This window comes from Ranitomeya variabilis, chromosome 4 (assembly GCF_051348905.1).
Source record: "Ranitomeya variabilis isolate aRanVar5 chromosome 4, aRanVar5.hap1, whole genome shotgun sequence".
Classification (NCBI taxonomy): Eukaryota; Metazoa; Chordata; class Amphibia; order Anura; family Dendrobatidae; genus Ranitomeya; species Ranitomeya variabilis.
The window spans coordinates 215527402-215545527 of NC_135235.1; the positions used below are offsets into that span (position 1 = coordinate 215527402).

Here is an 18126-nt window from a genome sequence, read left to right on the forward strand (position 1 = left end):
TCATGGCTAAGAGGCTCAGCGCACACTAGTCATGGCTAAGAGGCTCAGTGCACACTAGTCATGGCTAAGAGGATCAGTGCACACTAGTCATGGCTAAGAGGCTCAGTGCACACTAGTCATGGCTAAGAGGATCAGTACACACTAGTCATGGCTAAGAGCCTCAGTGCTCACTAGTCATGGCTAAGAGGCTCAGTGCACAAGAGTCATGGCTAAGAGGCTCAGTGCACACTAGTCATGGCTAAGAGGCTCAGTGCACACTAGTCATGGCTAAGAGCCTCAGTGCACACTAGTCATGGCTAAGAGGCTCAGTGCACACTAGTCATGGCTAAGAGCCTCAGTGCACACAAGTCATGGCTAAGAGGCTCAGTGCACACTAGTCATGGCTAAGAGGCTCAGTGCACACTAGTCATGGCTAAGAGGCTCAGTACACACTAGTTATGGCTAAGAGGCTCAGCGCACACTAGTCATGGCTAAGAGGCTCAGTGCACACTAGTCATGGCTAAGAGGCTCAGTGCACACTAGTCATGGCTAAGAGCCTCAGTGCACACTAGTCATGGCTAAGAGGCTCAGTGCACACTAGTCATGGCTAAGAGGCTCAGTGCACACTAGTCATGGCTAAGAGGCTCAGTACACACTAGTTATGGCTAAGAGGCTCAGCGCACACTAGTCATGGCTAAGAGGCTCAGTGCACAAGAGTCATGGCTAAGAGGCTCAGTGCACACTAGTCATGGCTAAGAGGCTCAGTGCACACTAGTCATGGCTAAGAGCCTCAGTGCACACTAGTCATGGCTAAGAGGCTCAGTGCACACTAGTCATGGCTAAGAGCCTCAGTGCACACAAGTCATGGCTAAGAGGCTCAGTGCACACTAGTCATGGCTAAGAGGCTCAGTGCACACTAGTCATGGCTAAGAGGCTCAGTACACACTAGTTATGGCTAAGAGGCTCAGCGCACACTAGTCATGGCTAAGAGGCTCAGTGCACACTAGTCATGGCTAAGAGGCTCAGTGCACACTAGTCATGGCTAAGAGCCTCAGTGCACACTAGTCATGGCTAAGAGGCTCAGTGCACACTAGTCATGGCTAAGAGGCTCAGTGCACACTAGTCATGGCTAAGAGGCTCAGTACACACTAGTTATGGCTAAGAGGCTCAGCGCACACTAGTCATGGCTAAGAGGCTCAGCGCACACTAGTCATGGCTAAGAGGCTCAGTGCACACTAGTCATGGCTAAGAGGCTCAGTGCACACTAGTCATGGCTAAGAGGCTCAGTGCACACTAGTCATGGCTAAGAGGCTCAGCGCACACTAGTCATGGCTAAGAGGCTCAGTACACACTAGTCATGGCTAAGAGGCTCAGCGCACGCTAGTCATGGCTAAGAGGCTCAGTGCACACTAGTCATGGCTAAGAGGCTCAGTGCACACTAGTCATGGCTAAGAGGCTCAGTGCACACTAGTCATGGCTAAGAGGCTCAGTGCACACTAGTCATGGCTAAGAGGATCAGTGCACACTAGTCATGGCTAAGAGCCTCAGTGCTCACTAGTCATGGCTAAGAGGCTCAGTGCACAAGAGTCATGGCTAAGAGGCTCAGTGCACACTAGTCATGGCTAAGAGGCTCAGTGCACACTAGTCATGGCTAAGAGCCTCAGTGCACACTAGTCATGGCTAAGAGGCTCAGTGCACACTAGTCATGGCTAAGAGGCTCAGTGCACACTAGTCATGGCTAAGAGGCTCAGTGCACATTAGTCATGGCTAAGAGGCTCAGTGCACACTAGTCATGGCTAAGAGGCTCAGTACACACTAGTTATGGCTAAGAGGCTCAGCGCACACTAGTCATGGCTAAGAGGCTCAGCGCACACTAGTCATGGCTAAGAGGCTCAGTGCACACTAGTCATGGCTAAGAGGCTCAGTGCACACTAGTCATGGCTAAAAGGCTCAGTGCACACTAGTCATGGCTAAGAGGCTCAGCGCACACTAGTCATGGCTAAGAGGCTCAGTACACACTAGTCATGGCTAAGAGGCTCAGTGCACACTAGTCATGGCTAAGAGGCTCAGTGCACACTAGTCATGGCTAAGAGGCTCAGTGCACACTAGTCATGGCTAAGAGGATCAGTACACACTAGTCATGGCTAAGAGCCTCAGTGCTCACTAGTCATGGCTAAGAGGCTCAGTGCACAAGAGTCATGGCTAAGAGGCTCAGTGCACACTAGTCATGGCTAAGAGGTTCAGTGCACACTAGTCATGGCTAAGAGCCTCAGTACACACTAGTCATGGCTAAGAGCCTCAGTGCTCACTAGTAATGGCTAAGAGGCTCAGCGCACACTAGTCATGGCTAAGAGGTTCAGTGCACACTAGTCATGGCTAAGAGGCTCAGTACACAGTAGTCATGGCTAAGAGGCTCAGTGCACACTAGTCATGGCTAAGAGGCTCAGTGCACACTAGTCATGGCTAAGAGGCTCAGTACACACTAGTCATGGCTAAGAGGCTCAGTGCACACTAGTCATGGCTAAGAGGTTCAGTGCACACTAGTCATGGCTAAGAGGCTCAGTGCACACTAGTCATGGCTAAGAGGCTCAGTGCACACTAGTCATGGCTAAGAGCCTCAGTGCTCACTAGTCACGGCTAAGAGGCTCAGTGCTGACTAGTGATGGCTAAGAGGCTCAGTGCTCACTAGTCACGGCTAAGAGGCTCAGTGCACACTACTCATGGCTAAGAAGCTCAGTGCACACTAGTCATGGCTAAGAGGCTCAGTGCACACTAGTCATGGCTAAGAGCCTCAGTGCTCACTAGTCATGGCTAAGAGGCTCAGTGCACACTAGTCATGGCTAAGAGGCTCAGTGCACACTAGTCATGGCTAAGAGGCTCAGTGCACACTAGTCATGGCTAAGAGCCTCAGTGCTCACTAGTCATGGCTAAGAGGCTCAGTGCACACTAGTCATGGCTAAGAGCCTCAGTGCTCACTAGTCATGGCTAAGAGGCTCAGTGCACACTAGTGATGGCTAAGAGGCTCAGTGCTCACTAGTTACGGCTAAGAGGCTCAGTGCACACTACTCATGGCTAAGAGGCACAGTGCACACTAGTCATGGCTAAGAGCCTGAGTGCTCACTAGTCATGGCTAAGAGGCTCAGTGCACACTAGTCACGGCTAAGAGCCTTAGTGCTCACTAGTCACGGCTAAGAGGCTCAGTGCACACTAGACATGGCTAAGAGGCTCAGTGCACACTTGTCATGGCTTAGAGCCTCAGTGCTCACTAGTCATGGCTAAGAGCCTCAGTGCTCACTAGTCATGGCTAAGAGGCTCAGTGCACACTAGTCATGGCTAAGAGGCTCAGTGCACACTAGTCATGGCTAAGAGGCTCAGTGCACACTAGTCATGGCTAAGAGCCTCAGCACACACTAGTCATGGCTAAGAGGCTTAGTGCACACTAGTCATGGCTAAGAGCCTCAGTGCTCACTAGTCATGGCTAAGAGGCTCAGTGCACACTAGTCATGGCTAAGAGCCTCAGTGCACACTAGTCATGGCTAAGAGCCTCAGTGCTCACTAGTCATGGCTAAGAGGCTCAGTGCACACTAGTCATGGCTAAGAGGCTCAGTGCACACTAGTGATGGCTAAGAGGCTCAGTGCACACTAGTCATGGTTAAGAGGTTCAGTGCACACTAGTTATGGATGAAAGGCTCAGAGCACACTAGTCATGGCTAAGAGGCTCAGTGCACACTAGTCATGGCTAAGAGGCTCAGTGCATACTAGTTATGGATGAAAGGCTCACGTACACCTGTCATGGCTAAGAGGCACAGTGCACACTAGTCATGGCCAAAAAGCTCAGAGCACCGTTCTGTCACCGCTTTTGCATATTCCAGCCTCCCTCACTGGTAACTGACAGCACTGACTTGCCTGGACTGAGCACTGTCTGTACTGAAAGCCCAGGAAATCCGGCACTGTCAGTCACCGGTGAGAGGCGGGAAACGCAAAACTAGTAGGTGTATAGGGCCACTGGGCTTCTTGGCCACACACAGAGTGCACCAAACACCCCAAATTAGCACGTTTGATTAAACTTCAATATCTCTAGAATGGAGACAGCAATTTGATACGGTGTCCCTTTTTTGTGTGGGGGGTTATACAAAGTTATGTGCAAAGTTATTATTGTCATATTGGGCATATATCCTGGCGGCATCAGATCTATATGATTGCAACATAAAAAATCAAATCTCAAGGCTCTGTCCTCCCTCAACCAGAGCATTACTGCAAACATCTATTACTCAAATAATATGGTTCTTTTAAAATGTTTATAAATGCCATATAACATGTAATCATAGCGAATGACAAATCTGTTGTTACTTATTAGGATAAATATTCAGAGTTCAGTACGAAGCGGTCAATTGAAATTCAATAAGCTTAATTTGCTTCTACCCATGTAAGTCGTATATAATAATAAAAACTGACCTATTTATGCACGATTGTGAGCTTATCAGATATAACCGATGGCTGACAGAATGCCAAAGAATACGCTATTATACTCAAAAGGGGCCATAAATAATCAGACGTCTGTAGCTACCTGGTAAGAGAGATTTCTGGTCCACGTGCAACCACTGCGCCCGTCAAGCCTTTTATTAACATATTGACCGATTTCCATAATGATTAAACGTTTGGGACATGATTAAAGGACGTGATAAAGGCCTCCCCCACTCGCACCGTTTGAAAAATGTGATGTATTTTGTCAGGAGTTCAATACATTTACACATGATTTTGTTCCCGGGTCTATTTTATCGTGGTGCAGAAGAAGGCTTTAGAAGCTATATTAAAGAGGTTTATTAGTTTACAGAAAGGGAAGGTGATTTTGAAAGAAGAGCAGAGGGCTGATGGCGGAGATTTGTGGGACCCAAACGGGAAGCGAGAAGAAGATTAACCGGAGCGAAACGGCCGAATAACTTATACATGAAATAGGACATAACACTATAGTTATGTTTTACAACCGGGGGTAGCAGGATGATACGAAATAAGTCGCACAGATAACTAATTGCTTGTATAATATAATTGGATACAGCCAGATAGAAGATTAGGAAGTGCGGGGTAATGTGTCCATAATGTATTAAAGCTTCCAGACTGCAAATCTGGGCAGAATTTAGTGACAGCGATTTTGCAAATATATTTGGCTAAATAAAGCAACTTCAACTTTTTTTTACAAAAGGTTTTCAGCACAAGCCTAATTTATGTATATAATCTGAATATGTATACAGCCCAGATCCATAAATAAAGAGAATGTCAAAGAAAAGAGATGAGCAAATTGATTCGGAGGACCGTGCTCCAGAGGCCAGGTCAAAATTCAGTGACTGCAAAACGTAAGCCATCACCTCCCTGCATGACGGTGTGTGTGTCACGTCAACCTGGGGATGCCTACAGGTAGTTGGTGGCTCAGAGAATACTAATGTGTCCGCCGGACCAGAGTTCTCCAAATGTATTCACTAATATCTGCAAATAATTTCTTAATACTCTTAGTATTTTGGATGAAACGTCTCCCCATGGTTTTCACCAGATCCCTCTATCTGTGACCTGGAGTCCATTCAGTCTTGGAGTCTGTTGGCAGATCTACATTATATCCAAGGGAAATCTTCAGCCCGGTATGATATGGTTAATACCTTTCACCAAATCAAACCTCTTGCTTTGCACTGATGAGGGGCAACATCCGGAAACACGTCTGCAAATTGAGATTCTGGTTTGACTTTTTCCCAAGTCATGTTTTGCACTGATGAGGGGCAACATCCCGAAACACATCTGCAAATTGAGATTCTGGTTTGACTTTTTCCTAAGTCATGTTTTGCACTGATGAGGGGCAACATCCCGAAACACATATCTTCAAATTGAGATTCTGGCTTGACTTTTTGCTAAGTCGTGATTTGCACTGAGGAGAGGCAACATCCCGAAATACATGTCTGCAAATTGAGATTCTGGTTTGACTTTTTCCTAAGTCGTGTTTTGCACTGATGAGGGGCAACATCCGGAAACACACGTCTGCAAATTGAGATTCTGGTTTGACTTTTTCTTAAGACGTGTTTTGCACTGATGAGGGGCAACATCCCGAATCACGTCTGCAAATTGAGATTCTGGTTTGACTTTTTCTTAAGTCGTGTTTTGCACTGATGAGGGGCAACATCTCGAAACACGTCTGCAAATTGAGATTCTGGTTTGACTTTTTCCTAAGTCATCTTTTGCACTGATGAGGGGCAACATCCCGAAATACATGTCTGCAAATTGAGATTTTGGTTTGACTTTTTCCTAAGTCGTGATTTGCACTGAGGAGGGGCAACATCTTGAAACACACGTCTGCAAATTGAGAGTCTGGTTTGACTTTTTCCTAAGTCGTGTTTTGCACCAATGAAGGGCAACATCCCGAAACACACGTCTGCAAATTGAGATTCTGGTTTGACTTTTTCCTAAGTCGTGATTTGCACTAAGGAGGGGCAATATCCTGAATCACACGTCTGCAAATTGAGAGTCTGGTTTGACTTTTCCTACGTCATGTGGCAAGGCTCGTTAAAGGGCCGATATTGACTTTTAGGATTGCTACGTCCAAAGGGTGGTACTAGAGTTCAAATCCTCTTCCTCTGTGAAGAGGCAATTTGCATACATATATGGGGCATTTTGAGTTGAAAAAAAACGATTTTGGAAGGGCTCAGACTGTAATTGGCACTTCCTGTAATTTCCAATGTGTTGAGACTAAGCCAAATGGTAAAAACCATAAGGCACTGCACTGGAGCTTCAGAATGAGAGATGCATGTGTCAGGTAAGGATAGTTATTTCTTCTTTTGTTTTAGTTTTTTATGCAGTCTGAGAGTCATGTTCACATGCTGCGACCGCAGTGCGATTTAACAGCATTTTTACCATGATTTCAGAAAGCCGGAGCCAAATATATCAACATCGTGTGAGCATTCTGAACCTTAAACATTTTTTATTCCATGGGAAAATCTCGTTGTAGCAGCAAATTCCTATATAAACATTTCCTTGATTCCTTCACATCTTGGTGTCCATTCACCAAACAAATCTATCTGTTGGAATCCATCATCCTCTAAAGACCTCTAGTCTGTATTGGCAGATGATGGGACATAGCAGAACTTGCAGAGAATACATTGGTATAAGGCCTGAATACAGACATGAGCTCCCAATCTAGAACTGGATCTTACCCACATCCCTACCAACCAGTCAACGAGACATTGCCCATCACCAAACCAAATATATGTTCTCAGTTCTCTAAGTCTTGGTTCATACTTGCATTATAGGCCTCCTGGTCATTATTACAGCGAGAAAAGTGAAAATGTTGGCATCCATTTGATAATGGAAACCATGATACTAGTGTGGAGGGAGGCTCCACACACTGGAGAAAAGTAGTCCAAATCCGCCAATTTTGGATGGACTTGAGGATAAGGATTAGGCACCTTGACTTTCAACAACTCCTGAGAGATATCCGCCCCAGAGGTGTCTGGTGGCGGCATGCTCCCCAAATCCTATGCAAAACATATGCACATGCATGCTTGGCCAAATCGAGCATACATACCGTATGCATGGGGAAAAACTGGTTGCCATTCAGACCAACAGGTGTATGGATGTAGTTAGATAAGTGGCTCCACCAACCTAGTGTGTAGTGTATCAAAGTTGTACTGAACTGGTAATATACATTTATTCAGTCCCATGACATAAGTGGTAAAATACAAAAGCAACCAGGTTGAAATCACTTGTAAAATCAATAAAGATGGAGTGGGGGAAATGCAACAAATGATTCAACTCCATACGAAATTCCACCCTGTATAGGACATTCATCACGCTCGCACATCGATTATACGGGTTCATTTTTATAACTGCTGACTATTCTCTTGACTTAGGACTTTATAGCAGCTTTGACGCTCGAATCACAGAAAGAAATAAAAAAAATTACATATTATTAGTAGGTCCAAGTCTGCCAAGCGTGTAACCACCGATACACAAAATACGCCTTCTTCACATGAACACCTATTTCAACAAGTTTTTACCCATTATAGCGAGAATTTGTAAGAGAGGAGAGGAATGAAAGATTCGGTCTTATCTTTACACCTGCCCTACTTTATCTTCAGCTCCTACCTTACTGGGACAATCCTGCTCGTTTCTGCATACTATTGCTCTAACACAATGTCTTCTTAGCTAACTGAATTGGCCAATTCATTTTTATGTTTCAGGATTAAAAATAGCAATATACAAAAATAAGGAACATTTTTCATCCAGTAAATCTATGCCAACTGCAGTTAGCATTGGGGTCAACAGGATTAGGTTACGCCTCTAAGTTACCCCTCAAAATTTGTATTGGTGAGAGCTGTAAAATGTGGTGGAAGGAAGTGGACCGACAACCAGTCTAAGCACATCTCTGCCTTGGATCTAGGGTTTTCACTTTTCTTTGGCCATGATTGTGTAGATTCTGTAGTATACACTTGTATTTGGTGTGAAAATAATTTTGGTTTCTTATCTTGCAAAAATGCATATTCATGCTACTGTGAAACAACACATTGCCTGACACATTCATATTTAGATCAAATACATATATTTTATATATATATATATATATATATATATATATATATATATATACACACTCACCGGCCACTTTATTAGGTACACCTGTCCAACTTCTTGTTAACACTTAATTTCTAATCAGCCAATCACATGGCGGCAACTCAGTGCATTTAGGCATGTAGACATGGTCAAGACAATCTCCTGCAGTTCAAACCGAGCATCAGTATGGGGAAGAAAGGTGATTTGAGTGCCTTTGAACGTGGCATGGTTGTTGGTGCCAGAAGGGCTGGTCTGAGTATTTCAGAAACTGCTGATCTACTGGGATTTTCACGCACAACCATCTCTAGGGTTTACAGAGAATGGTCCGAAAAAGAAAAAAAATCCAGTGAGCGGCAGTTCTGTGGGCGGAAATGCCTTGTTGATGCCAGAGGTCAGAGGAGAATGGGCAGACTGGTTCGAGCTGATAGAAAGGCAACAGTGACTCAAATCGCCACCCGTTACAACCAAGGTAGGCCTAAGAGCATCTCTGAACGCACAGTGCGTCGAACTTTGAGGCAGATGGGCTACAGCAGCAGAAGACCACACCGGGTACCACTCCTTTCAGCTAAGAACAGGAAACTGAGGCTACAATTTGTACAAGCTCATCGAAATTGGACAGTAGAAGATTGGAAAAACGTTGCTTGGTCTGATGAGTCTCGATTTCTGCTGCGACATTCGGATGGTAGGGTCAGAATTTGGCGTAAACAACATGAAAGCATGGATCCATCCTGCCTTGTATGGAGCATCTTTGGGATGTGCAGCCGACAAATCTGCGGCAACTGTGTGATGCCATCATGTCAATATGGACCAAAATCTCTGAGGAATGCTTCCAGCACCTTGTTGAATCTATGCCACGAAGAATTGAGGCAGTTCTGAAGGCAAAATGGGGTCCAACCCATTACTAGCATGGTGTACCTAATAAAGTGGCCGGTGAGTGTATATATACATACATATATATACACAATAATATATATATATATATATATATATATATATATATATATATATATATTCACTCACACGTGTATTTACATTATATATACACACACATATACATTTTTTATATATATATATATACAGTATATATATATATACACACACACATGTATTTACATTATATATACACACACAACACACACATATACATTTTTTATATATATATATATACACACACACACACACGTATTTACATTATATATGCCCACATATACATTATACTGTATATATATATATATATATACACGCACAAACACACATACATGTATACACACATATATATTTTATATATATTGTGAAGATTTAAATGAAAACATTCAAATTGTCATATTAATCATGTTATATAAGCTGTGTTAATCATATATTTAATAATTTCATATAAGTTAACATTAAGCAACATAATGGACAACATAGTAAGGTGCATCTTCATACTATGTATAATATACTAAATACATGTTTTAAATATATATGGGTAATATGAAATATTATACTGGCCATATATATATGGTATTGGGTATGGTAGCGGTGCCCTAGCCCTTGTTTTCTGATGGTAATATTAATGTGTGTGTATATATATATATATATATATATATATATATATATATATATATATATATATATATATATATATATATATATATATATATATATATATATATATATATATACACACACACACACACACACACGTACGTCTAACTAGAGAAGTTATGTTTTTTTCTCTTAGCTCCGCCATAGACTGAAAGTAGTTTTTTGGTACGGTAGTGGTGCCCGGGCCCTTGTATTCTTCTGATCAGGATATTATAATATTACAAAAGACGTCATAGTTGGGTCTACCCCATGTATGTATGTACGAAAATGTAATAGTTTTTACTCTATTAAAATTTCTAAAAAAAATATAAGCACAGCTAATCCACCACCGCCATTACGATAACTTGTGTCATGTTTAAAGGGGAACTCCATTTTTACTTTTTATAACTTTTTCTCTTTTGGAACCCCAAATTCATAGTCCATTAGGATCGGGAATCCCGTCCTGATGCTTTGTACCAGTGGACAGGGAGGTCACTGGTTTCACCTGTAGAGTATGAATGACGGAGCGCCAAACTGGTCTTGGTGCCTCAACGTTAACCACGGCTTCAATTTTAAAGAACGTTATGTGATGCTCAGATTGTGTTTTTTATAACAAAAACATATTAAAGTTCTGCTAAAAATTAACAGATTCAATCGTATTTTAATATAATTCAAAATAGGTAAAACTTTATTCTGTGTTTTTAACTGTACAGTAGCGATGGGTCATATATTATATATGGGAGAAGAAGCCTGATATAATATTCTGTTTTATTTATCTCTTCAAAATGTTGTTGTTGTTTTTTTTTGTAGAATATACAGAGCTATAATATTTTTTTTTACAATAATTCAGGAAAAAACGCAATATGAGTTTACATCTAAAGAAAAAATCAATATCATCCTCCTTCGCGATGCCGCTGAGCCCGACTGCAACAAACGTGCGGCAGTATCAATTTTATATATATCTATACAATATAAATCTATATATGCTTTTATATATAAATATATATGCATATAAGTATAAGTGAGTGATCAATAAATATGCTAATATATAAAATTAAGATTCGCTGCTTATAACTAATGTGCAATTATATAATAATCTATTGCACACAGCACTATGGTAAAAAGTAATCCAGTACAAACAGCACAGGATTCTTAAGTAAATGACTGATTTAAGAGGGGAAAAAAAATGCACGTCATCATTTTAAGCCTATAGAGATGGGGGTTATGTGATGTTGGCTGCAGTATTCCCTGTTGGATGATTTTTTTTTTCTTTTAGACACTTACAAACCAAATGCTGCAAATGGGGGGAGATTCGGATGTCACTATCTCCCAGGTAATGCAACCACAGACCTGTGACGTAGTAAAAGCTAAAGAAACTGCAAAAAATTCAATCATTATTCATCTACTTAGCAAAAACAAACAAACAAAATGACCAGTAATCTCTTCCAGTACTAAAATATTAAATAATATTAAAATAATAAAAATATTAATAAATGTCCAACACATATGCAGGTCTTTATGTTCAGTGATGCATTGGAATTCTAAATTAATGGCCAGAGAATATATTTAATTATATAATATAATGTATGCAAAAATGCATATAAAATATTATTTTTGGGATTGCTCTTACCATATGGATCTCACTGGCTACAAATTGCAGCATTTGCACTGATGGAATGGACTTACTAATTTTTAGACTAAAGAACAGCCTCATCGGTTAGCTACCAAATTAATATAAGTAATGACTCAATCGTCATCGCCTGAGCGGAATTACAGGGCAAACCCTTAAATTCCACCATAGACTCCATGTTAAAAAAAATGATTGTATTATTGATGAGATCACGGTCAAAAAAGAAAGTGAAGATCTGGCCATTAATGGACCAAAAAAGAAAAAAAAATTACAAAACCCAAGGGCGAAGGGCGTTACGCCTGATATGCCCACTACATGAAGAGGTTGGATCTCTGGTACCATTTTCGTATGCCATTAAGCCATTTTCAGACAGTAGGGTCTCGGCGTTCACTCTTTATACTAAGCTACGGTTCTTGATTTGCCATCAACCTGTTCATATAATGTTTAAAGAATGACGCCATTTTAGTCTGGCTTTTATTTTCCGATCCTGCCCATTATGTATTGGGGTTGGGAAAGTTGTCCCCATTCAATGTAATACACCTATCAAAATTATATATTTTATATATATATATATATATATATATATATATATATACACACACATTTGTAAAATTGGGGTTGGGAACATTGTCCTCATTCATTGTAACACACCTATCAAAATTATATATATATATATATATATATATATATATATATATATATATATACATTTGTAAAATTGGGGTTGAGAGCGTTGTCCCCATTCAATGTAACACACCTATCAAAATTATATATTTTATATACATATATATATATGTATATACACATTTGTAAAATTGAGGTTGGGAACGTTGTCCCCATTCAATGTAATACACCTATCAAAATGATATATTTTATATATATATATATATATATATATATATATATATATATATATATATACATTTGTAAAATTGAAAAAGAAACCATGGATACCTAAGACATCATGAAGTAGGCTAATATATACAAAATATTCACAAACTTTCAATTTGGTGGGTTACTCTATTGTATGGGGACGGGTTGCAGAAATGGCGGCGTCAACTAAAAATTCCCATTGTTATTAAATGGTCGTCTCGTCGCTGGCAGTTTTCGACCTTATGGAAAAAAAAAGAAGAACCTTCGCAGTATGTTTGTGCAGCGATACAAACGACTTCCACAAATGTTTTCTTAGCCATATACATTTCGGCCACAACCTGCAATCCTTCCCCTCCTCAATAAGAACATATTCAGAAAAAGTGACATGGCTTTGGTATGGACGCACATTCTATCACATGCGTACGATGCCTCGGAGCTTACTATCTAATTAGTTAATTTGCCGTTTCTCTGCGCGGTATCTAAAGCCATTGCCATTATGTTCCTCTTTTAGCTTTACTATATGTTTCTGCCAGAGACCTGACATCGTCGTACAGTGGACATGTGCCACCATATTACTCTGGACCTTTATGCTCGTCACAGGGGGAATAAAAAAATGAAATACAAAAACTTTGATCTCTAATCAAAGTCTGTGTCTTCCCATATTTTATTCCACCCAGTCTTGGACAGGAACCAACATTTTATCTGGTCATAAAATGGGGGGTTATACAAGCCTTTTCACGAAAAAAAAAAACCTTTACATAGGGAGGCCGGATCCAGCAAGCACTGCAAAACCAAATGTAATTAGTCTATTAAAAAGCCATTTCTGGATGCTCGTGTGTAGATAGGCAGCCTACTGCATAGGGCCAAATCCACCTTCCCAAATCACTCAGCCTTCATCACAGCTCGCCGAAAATAGATATTACTAGTACAATGTGTATATTCTGATGGTGGAAGGTAGGAGATAGATAATAGATAGATAATCAATAGATGATAGATAATAGAAGATAGATAATAGATAGATAGATAATCAATAGATAATAGTAGATAATAGATAGATAATCAATAGATAATAGAAGATAGATAATAGATAATCAATAGATATAAGATAGATAATAGATAGATAGATAGATAGATAGATAGATAATCAATAGATAATAGTAGATAAGAGATAGATAATCAATAGATATAAGATAGATAATAGATAGATAATCAATGGATAATAGATAGATAATCGATAGATAATAGAGAGATAATAGATAATAGAAAGATAATGTATACATAATAGATAGATAATAGATAGATATGATAAATATAAAATAAATAGAGATTAAAGTGAAAGGAAGAAAAAAAAGAATGAAAGAAAATAGCTAATAAGCGATAAATATGAGACCGACAGATATGTGATATAGACTTACTACAGATAATAGAGGCCTAATGTGGAGATGAATACTATTACCACAATAAACATTTCTACAGAATTTACGTTGTATATATCCCTCTAGATCAGACACCCATGGAGCCAGCGCACAGCTGATGTGGTATTTCCGATTAGAGCACTCTAACGAGTAAATGATCTTGATACATTTTGGTAACAAATTATTTGGGGAACGATGTAGAACTTTACAGCAATAATAATGAACTTTGTGGTGCCGAGCCCACCGTCCCTCCTCCCCCTACACCACCCACCCCCTGCCAAATGTATTCATGTGCATAAAGTTTAGAAGCATTAATCTAGGACCTCTCACCATTAATACATATTATAATAGGACAATAAGACGTCCCCAGACACTGCACTGAACAGACACACACAAGGATTCACAATTACCTGTGGCAAACACATGAGGGGGGAAAATATTAAAATTGGTCCTGATCTACTATTCCTTATTTATACTAAAATTAGGCAATTAAAAATATATATTTCATCCCGCATAGACTAGAGTAATACCATGCATATAAAGGAAGGAAAATCATAATGCAAAACATTAAATCAGGTGCAAGTAGTGCTACCCCCTAGTACAGAATCGGTCACACACGTTGGGGTACATAGGAATGAATAAGTAAAGTTTGAGGGTGCAAAAGTGTTTCCAGTATAAAAGCCAATAACAAGGTGATAATGTATCCGATATTGTTTTTTAGTCATTTAACGTGAGATTATTTTACCCATTGCTCGTCTCCAGCCTATTGCTCTCCTGAATGTGCCCCTCCTGTCCTCCCACCCATGCCTCTCCCAATTAAACTAATAAGCCTTAATTATTCTAAAAAGGTTGGAACTCCCACATCAGGAGAGGGGGAGACACCTTGAAGACAACTCCAATTGCCCAATCTTTCTTTGGAAGTGGGGAAGTGGGGGGGGGGTGTCTATTAAAAGGAAACCAATTGAGCAGGTAAGTGTGGGGTTCCTTTTTTTGGGGGGGGATACCCCTCTAAAAATTCTTCCCTCTAATTTCTAAACATCCCAGTGTCTCTAAATCGAGCTCTCCTCTCTCCCTCTCCCTCTCTCTTTTTTTTTCCCTGTCTATCGACCAGAAGAGCTGAATCCGCTGCCTCTGACAGCCAGAGATCAATACAAACATGAATAAAAGGCAGCAGCGGGGTTTGGCAGCGAGGCACACTCTGCCTGCCTCTCCTGCTCGCTAGCTGCGGACCACGCCGCCGATGTAGCTTACCGTCAGCACCTGCCAGGGACAGAGGCGACTTAAAGGGCCATGTGTGTTCAGAGCCGGCTCGCTGAAACAGAAAGGGGACGGAGAGCGGAACAAACATAGCAGCGTGCGGGCAGCTTTCATAACCCGATGAATTAGGCCAGGGTGCGCGGTGCCGATGCCAGAGTGAGGGAGGGTGTGTGTATGTGTGTGTGTTTGAGTGAGGAGGGGAGAAATGATGGAGAGGAAGAAAAAAAAAACCTGTCGGCGGCGTGTGTAGTGCGGGGGAGAAGTGAGGGTGTGCGTGTGTCGCCCGGTGCACCGCCACGGAGTGTGGCTGATGGGAGTAGTGTTTGAGCGGAGTGTGCAGGGGTCAGGATTACAGGCAGAGCATCAGTCCGGGGAAGGATGCTCTGCTGGGTACCGATGTCTTCTCCACCTCTCGGATATGCAATTCACCGGCTAAAGTCTTTTTTGTTGGTATTTTCTCTTTGGCTCGCCTCCTCGCTCTCTGGAGCCGGTTAATTTTACAATATGGCCCCCACGCATCCAAGGCCCCCCCTGCACAGCAGCACACACTGCCTGCGAGTCCCGGCTATTCCATCTTACACTTCACAATATCTCCTCCTCTCTCTCTCCCCATCTCTCCCTCCCCTCTTCCTTGTCTGATGACAGCTGTATAAGCGACCCCTTCGTCCCTCACAGACCTCCCCCCTGATGCCCAGGTTCCCCCCTCCCCTTCTGGCCACCTCTCGCTCCCCCCTTTATCCCCCTCCACTCTGTCCACTGTTCGCCCCCCCACCCTCCTCCTTCCCGAGGTCCATTCCATGCACACAAAAGGAATTATTTCCCTTGGAATAATGGAGATTTCCAAGAGAGAGCAGGGACAGAGCACAGGCTAAATGGAGGGGCTCCTCCCTCAGCCGCTGGACACCCATTCAATGCCGAAGGGTTTAATGGATCGAACCACACACCCCTCGCTGAAGGGGTTAATGTAACCCCTCCCACCTACATACAGAACATGTTGTAAGGTGACAGGTGACACTCATGGGGGTCTCGCAACGTCTTGCTATCTGGCAATGTTTCATACTGGGCCCTGCTGTCTCACACGGTTACGTACTGTGTCACGCTGATACGTATTGTCCCGTGTCGTCTCTCGCCGGCACGCACTCTCAGACGTATTGTCCCATGCTAACTCTCATCCTTATCTTACTCCCTCCCATCTTTTTTTTCCCCCCTCTTACTCTAATATCTATACTTCTTGCTTCCATTAAGTCCACTGAGCCCAAAAAAATCTTCCCCAACTCTAACATTCCTCTCTTCCTCCATTAAGATTCACTTTCGGAGACTGTACTGATAGAGGGACCCATCGTCTATGATCGGTGCACTTGGGATAAAAGTATCAGACATTTTATATTAAGCGCCTGATATGGCCTCTCGACACCTGTCTCCTTCTTCTTCCATTTTATGAGCTTCCTCTAGCTAACCAGGACTTTCCTGTAATCTTCTGAGGATATGTCATCCTCCTCGCCCTTCTTTTCCTCTCTTGTCATCTTCTTTTGTCATTTTTATCTCTCTTTCCACCTGTTTTTCTCTTGAACTTTTGAAGGCAAGCCGTTCTCACCGGTTCCTTTCTAAACGACCGTTTCACACCTTTCCTGCGGCTGTACAGCCAGAATTCTGCTTCCCGACCCTTTCTGCCTATACGATCCATATGAATACACCTGGAATATTCCAGGACTTTCATATCCCGACACCTTTGTTACTTGGATTTGCGAATCCCTTCCTTCCCTCTCATTTTACTAAAAGGAGTATTTTTCCTAATTCTAATCACTGATTTAGGGTTTCCCTTATTTTAGCCATCACCTGCTTCCCAATATCTTCCCATTGCGTCCCTCTCATTAGCTCTTCCTTGCTTTCCTCTCTTGGCTGCCTCGTTCCCTTGCTCCGCTCCTCAGCGTGCAGGGACGGGAGTTAATTCATTACAAAGTACATTTGAGTTGCTAAAAAGAAAATCAATTCTTTCATCGAGCGGCTGGTACGGAGTGATTGAGGGGGCGCGGGCGGGGGGGACTGGAAGGGAAGGAGTTAAAGGGACCTCAGCACATCTGACATTCTGTGTCACAAAATGATGGAAGCCGCATGGATCGATACTGCATCCCCTCCCCCCAGACACGGCTCTCTGCCTCTCTCTTACCCTCTGTCTCTCTCTCCATCCCTCTTTCGCTCCTTTTTAGTTTACCTGTCTGCTGTTATACCTCTTTCTTTCTCTAGATCTGTCTTTCTTGCTTAATCACAAATACTCTTTATATCTGTTGCTTCTTAACTCCAACATACACCCGTAAAAGATAAGTGTTAGCCTGTGGCTCTCTGTCTTACATCTCCATCTCTTGCCATTTCCACTTTACCCTCTGTCCTAGAAGACTTCTCCTTCCTCCTTTTATTTTGGCTACCTTCCTACACCTCGGCTCTACCTGGCTACCTGTCTTCGTTCCCCTCCTTGTACATTACCTGGCCCTGTCTAAATTCCAGGCACCGTTCACCTCTATCATCAGTACCGCATTCATCTATAATATTTCACCTCTTCCTTTACCCCTATTTTTTCTGTTTTTTTCCTATGCTTTTCTTTACTATTTTTCCCCAATTTTCTGTTTACTTTTTGCCTTTGACAGTCATTCCTGCATTAATACAACCCAGTAATATGATCCATTTCTTATTTTCCAGAAAAAGTCTAAAACGCCGCAACTGAATCCTAAAATCTAATATTCATTCTATAAAAAAACAAAACCCTATAATGAGATTTTTATTTTAACTAAAATTAAAAAAAGCCTAAACACGGAATACGAAGCC

General features: G+C 41.8%; 1 protein-coding gene across 1 annotated transcript in view; it reads right to left on the reverse strand.

The window, feature by feature from the left end:
* POU2F2 (POU class 2 homeobox 2) overlaps positions 1-15910 on the reverse strand; it is a 113598-nt gene extending 97688 nt beyond the window's left edge. Inside the window, exon 1 of the mRNA XM_077259917.1 lies at positions 15301-15910. Within this exon, the coding sequence (XP_077116032.1) occupies positions 15301-15397 (97 nt within the window). The 5' untranslated portion in view covers positions 15398-15910. The remainder of the gene's footprint in view (positions 1-15300) is intronic.
* Between the last annotated feature and the right edge of the window lie 2216 nt (positions 15911-18126).